The 6,403-nt window shown below is 39.0% G+C and overlaps 1 protein-coding gene across 1 annotated transcript in view; it reads right to left on the reverse strand.

The window, feature by feature from the left end:
- LOC122356249 (kinase non-catalytic C-lobe domain-containing protein 1) overlaps positions 1–6,403 on the reverse strand; it is a 42,247-nt gene that overhangs the window by 4,938 nt on the left and 30,906 nt on the right. Inside the window, exons 20-25 of the mRNA XM_043254782.1 lie at positions 4,024–4,217; positions 3,825–3,935; positions 3,494–3,635; positions 2,577–2,732; positions 1,711–1,884; positions 676–758 (exon numbers count right to left, since the gene is read on the reverse strand). Coding sequence (XP_043110717.1) covers positions 676–758; positions 1,711–1,884; positions 2,577–2,732; positions 3,494–3,635; positions 3,825–3,935; positions 4,024–4,217 — 860 coding nt within the window. The remainder of the gene's footprint in view (positions 1–675; positions 759–1,710; positions 1,885–2,576; positions 2,733–3,493; positions 3,636–3,824; positions 3,936–4,023; positions 4,218–6,403) is intronic.

Below are 6,403 nucleotides of genomic sequence, written 5' to 3' on the forward strand. Positions count from 1 at the left end.
CACACACACACACACACACACACACACACACACACACACACACACACACACACACACACACACACACACACACACACACACACACACACACACACACACACACACACACAGACACACACAGACACACACAAACACACATACACATACACACACACACACACACACACACACACACACACACACACACACACACACACACACACACACACACACACACACACACACACACACACACACACACACACACACACACACACACACACACACACACACACAAACACACACACACACACACACACACACACACACACACACACACACACACACACACACACACACACACACACACACACACACACACACAGACACACACACACACAACACACACAAACACATACACACACACACACACACACACACACACAGACACACACACACACACACACACACACACACAGACACACACAAACACACATACACATACACACACACACACACACACACACACACACAAACACACAAACACACACACACAAACACATTGAATTTAATGCACGCAAAATATGCTGTGTGTTCACTGTTCAGCAGCTTTTTCATCATTGAAAACACCTTTTATCAGGACTTTTTTTTTAGCTTTTAGAGTTATACAGTCGGTTGGGGTCAGCACAAACCCACCTGGATATGTTTCCAGAGTTTTCTGTCACTCCATGAGCTCTTGAGTTCAGGAAGTGAACCGGATGACAGTCCTGAAAGATTTCCTGCGTAAATAACAGACGATGAGACGTAAACATACATGAGAGCAGAGGGAAAGTAAGATGATCGTGTGTCTCCACCTAGAGATGGATCAGAAAAAGACAGGAAAGGACAGGAAAAATACAGTGGAAATGTCTAAATAAAATAAAATAAAATAAAATAATTGCAATTTAAAATAACAAAAATGTTATTTCCAGAATGGAAAGGACAGGAAAAATACAGTGGAAATGTCAAAATAAAATAAAATAAAATTAAATTAAATTTAAAATAACAAAAATGTTATTTCCAAAATGGAAAAGACAGGAAAAATACAGTGGAAATGTCAAAATAAAATAAAATAAAATAAAATAAAATAAAATAAAATAAAATAAAATAAAATAAAATAAAAAATTTAATTTAATTTAAAATAACAAAAATTTTATTTCCAGAATGGAAAGGACAGGAAAAATACAGTGGAAATGTCAAAATAAAATAAAATAAAATAAAATAAAATTAAATAAAATTAAATTATTGCAACTTAAAATAACAAAGATGTCAAAATAACATAACATAACAAAACAAAATAAAATGAATTAAGATTATAATTAATAATTATAATAATAATTAATATTATTACAATGTTTTTCAGGATTCACAGATGAATAGAAAGGTCATAGTTCAATAGAAATATGTCACTTTGGAACTTTACAGAACAAAAGCATCGTATGTGACCATTTCCAACAAAAAGCACTCGACACTGAAAATAATCCGAAATGTTTGTTGAGCAGCCCATCAGTGTATTAAGATGATTTCTGAAGGCTCACGTGACAATGAAGACTGCAGTAATGAATCACAGAAATCATTTTTACTGTACATTTGAGCGAATAAATGCAGCCCTGGTGACTCTTTCAATATTAAAAAATCATACCTCTGAACCTCTGACCTGCTGTATGTTAGATGACTGCGTGTTTTGCTCACCTGCTCCAGTAAGGTGAGCTGCTGGCCGATGCTCAGCGCTGTGTGTTCGCTCTGACTGAAGGGACGTCTCTCGTCTGATCTCAGACTCATCAGAGAGGCGTAACACGGCCGAGGAAGAGCCGCAGCGATGGAGAAGACCTTGTCTTTGCTCGGGAGCGTCTGAGGCTGGAAACCCTGCACGCATCAACATCAACATCCTGCTGGAACGCATTAACATTCAGACACTGCATGCAAAGTAAGTGTTGTGTCACGCACTGATCCATTTTTTGTTACTATAGTGGAAAGAAAACCACGCAAGGCAAGTGTTTATTTTTTCATGCTGTAGATTACGGTTTTAATTGAAATCATTTTTTGTAAAACATTTTCACCGTGTTTTCTGATTCATGGAGTAATGAAAAAAGTTCTTTTAACTCTGCATGTCAACAAAATCAAATGAGAATTTCGAACTAACTTTATCCAATTGAATTCGATTTAGTTTCTCGAAAATAAACGCTAACGAATTTATATTTAGTCAAAAAATGCCCTAAATGCACTGTTTGTGTTTAATAAATAAAATAGAAAAATAAAACAACAATAAATAAATAATTTATAAAATAGTGCACGTTTAATAGATAATGCATTTTAAAAACATAATACAATTTAATAAATTAAATTTAATTAAGAAAGGATGATAACAAAAATTAGAAATTAAGGACATGCATGAAATAAAATAAAATACATTAATCAGATACCATCAGCAGGTTATTATTTTCATAAATAGTATGCAGTGTTCCTAATCACTACAAGCCATACTGACTACAACAACATTTCAATGAATGTAAGTATTATAGATTGTATTATTATTTTGAGCTCTGACACCCACAGACCTTTGGAGCAGTATCTTCTGCGGGCGAGCTGACGGAGAGCTTCCGGTCGCTGATGGAGGGGTCAAACACACACGACGGGTCACAGACGTGTCTCCTGCAGGGCGAGCTCTGCAGCGCCGAGAGCAAACTCTCTCCTCGACCGTCCACCGGAGACACCTGAACACCTGAAGAAGTTACTTCCAGAAGTGATGCAATATTGTAATAATGCACAGGAAACGGTAATGCATGTTGCATTAAAAAAGTACTCACTTACGCTATGCGTAATGTTATGTTACTTTTGCATTGCTTTTTCTCATCTGCACTGGGCTTGCTAATTTGTTTTTAATATAAAAACGTCTGTTTTTGGCCAATGTTTCATTAAAAGTGAAATGATTGGATTGCACGAAGCAAAGAACGCAGGAAAAGAGTGGAACGTTCTTCAGCAATCGTCACGTTTATCTTATCATATTGCATATTAATATGGCACTTAAATGGTTAGGTTTAATTAGTGCAGATGAGATGAGTCTGGAGCACAAAAGCAATCATCACTAACATTGTAGCAGTCTCCAACAGTACATTGCATGGATTAAACTTATTGATTTTTCTTTTATGCCAAAAATATTAGGATATTAGTAAAAAAATGGAACCTCATGATTGTTTTTGTGGTCCGGGTGACATATTACATGTTATAACGATTAGAATCAGATTATAGCTACTTTTTATGGATTACATGATTACATATTATTCACACAGTAACAGTTAATTATTAATCACTTATTGATTCTCTCTAATTCTTCTTTCAACTCATCTCATTTTCCTTTCTAAAAATCCTACTGTGTGTCATACCGCTGTGTGTTAATGGTCACATTGACAAACAGGTGAACTGGTGAAATATTTCTAGTGTTTAAATAATTTTTATGAATTAATTAGTGGGTGACCTGCGTGGTCAGGAAAGCGTGGAGCGTCTGCAGAAGGCTGGAGCTGAAGTCCACTAACTGAGCGTCTTCAATCCAGAAGTGTAATAAATCCAGAGTGCGCTGATAGACTTTAGCTCGGTCTGACGAGGGATCTTCACCCGCTCTGCAGTTTCACAATTAATGCAGAACATAATTACATCTCATTTCATTTAACATCCTGGAGACAATTCTTTAATTAGTCTTAGACTTTGCATGACTGAGACTTCCCATACATTTAATTATGTGGTCTTGACAAAATCATTATCTGTCTAACTGTCTATCCATATATATGTACATAGATATATTGTTTTACCCCAGTGTGCTGTTGAATGTGTCCATGAGAAATTGCAGAAGCTCCTCTGGGGTGCAGAAGTAGCGGTACGTGTAGAAAAACTGCCGAATAAACCCCTCGATGTGAGCATTCCTGTTAGTGCCAGAACAGACGTGTGTTATGAGCGTTACAGATGTGTCAGAGTTGTGTATTAAAAACAGTCTGCATTCATACACACTACCTGGCGTACAGGTAGGCCATGAAGCCTCTTGCTGTGGCGGTCACTAGCGGGCAGCCTTTGCCCCGGCGCTGCTCACAAAGAATGTGCAGAAGAGCAGGATCGTCCGAGTGCTGCAGCTCCAGAGACACAGCTCCACACACAGCCAGAGAGGGCAGCAGAGAGAGCGCTAAACCCCACTGATCCACAGACAACACCTGAAACACCGGAACAACACACTCACTCACACAAAACCTGAAACACCAGAACAACACACTCACTCACACAACACCCGAAACACCAAAACAACACACTCACTCACACAACACCCGAAACACCAAAACAACACACTCACTCACACAACACCCGAAACACCAACAAACTCAATCACACAACACCCGAAACACCAGAACAACACACTCACTCACACAACACCGAAACACAAGAACAATACACTCATTCACACAACACCCAAAACACCAGAACAACACACTCACTCACAACACAACACCCAAACACCAGAACAACACACTCACTCACAACACAACACCCGAAACACCAGAACAACACACTCACTCACAACACAACACCTGACACACACACCTGAAACACCAGAACAACACACTCACTCACACAACACCTGAAACACCAGAACAACACACTCACTCACACAACACCTGAAACACCAGAACAACACACTCACTCACACAACACCCGAAACACCAGAACAACACACTCACTCACAACACAACACCCGAAACACCAGAACAACACACTCACTCACAACACAACACCTGACACACACACCTGAAACACCAGAACAACACACTCACTCACACAACACCTGAAACACCAGAACAACACACTCACTCACACAACACCCGAAACACCAGAACAACACACTCACTCACAACACAACACCTGAAACACCAGAACAACACACTCACTCACAACACAACACAACACCTGACACACACACCTGAAACACCAGAACAACACACTCACTCACACAACACCCGAAACACCAACAAACTCAATCACACAACACCTGAAACACCAGAACAACACCCTCACTCACACAACACTTGAAACACTAGTGCAACACACTCACTCACACAACACCCGAAACACCAGAACAACACACTCACTCACACAACACCCGAAACACCAACAAACTCAATCACACAACACCTGAAACACCAGAACAACACACTCACTCACACAACACCTGAAACACCAGAACAACACACTCACTCACACAACACCCGAAACACCAGAACAACACACTCACTCACACAACACCCGAAACACCAACAAACTCAATCACACAACACCGAAACACCAGTGCAACACACTCACTCACACAACACCCAACACCAGAACAACACACTCATTCACACAACACCCGAAACACCAGAACAACACACTCACTCACACAACACCTGAAACACCAAAACAACACACTCACTCACACAACACCTGAAACACCAACAAACTCAATCACACAACACCTGAAACACCAGTGCAACACACTCACTCACACAACACCCGAAACACCAGAACAACACCCTCACTCACACAACACTTGAAACACTAGTGCAACACACTCACTCACACAACACCCAAACACCAGAACAACACACTCACTCACACAACACCCGAACACCAACAAACTCAATCACACAACACCTGAAACACCAGAACAACACACTCACTCACACAACACCTGAAACACCAGAACAACACACTCACTCACACAACACCCGAAACACCAGAACAACACACTCACTCACACAACACCCGAAACACCAACAAACTCAATCACACAACACCCGAAACACCAGTGCAACACACTCACTCACACAACACCCGAAACACCAGAACAACACACTCATTCACACAACACCAAAACACCAGAACAACACACTCACTCACACAACACCCGAAACACCAAAACAACACACTCACTCACACAACACCTGAAACACCAACAAACTCAATCACACAACACCCGAAACACCAGTGCAACACACTCACTCACACAACACCCGAAACACCAGAACAACACACTCACTCACGCAACATCCGAAACACCAGAACAACACACTCACTCACACAACACCCGAAACACCAACTGTGTCTAATAAAAGATTATTGTTATTATTGCTTTATATATATGATTATTATTATATCATATTATAGTTTGTTATTAATAAACTATTATTAATACATTTTATTTATATATATATATATATATATATATATATATATATATTTTTTTTTATGTATAACACATTTTAAAGATTACCATTATTATCTAACGTATTATAAACTGATAAGATTCATATTCTATTATAATTAAATATTATTGTTATTAAAATTTATTTAGAATAAATCAAAGACT

This window comes from Puntigrus tetrazona, chromosome 13 (genome assembly GCF_018831695.1).
Source record: "Puntigrus tetrazona isolate hp1 chromosome 13, ASM1883169v1, whole genome shotgun sequence".
NCBI classification, from domain to species: domain Eukaryota; kingdom Metazoa; phylum Chordata; class Actinopteri; order Cypriniformes; family Cyprinidae; genus Puntigrus; species Puntigrus tetrazona.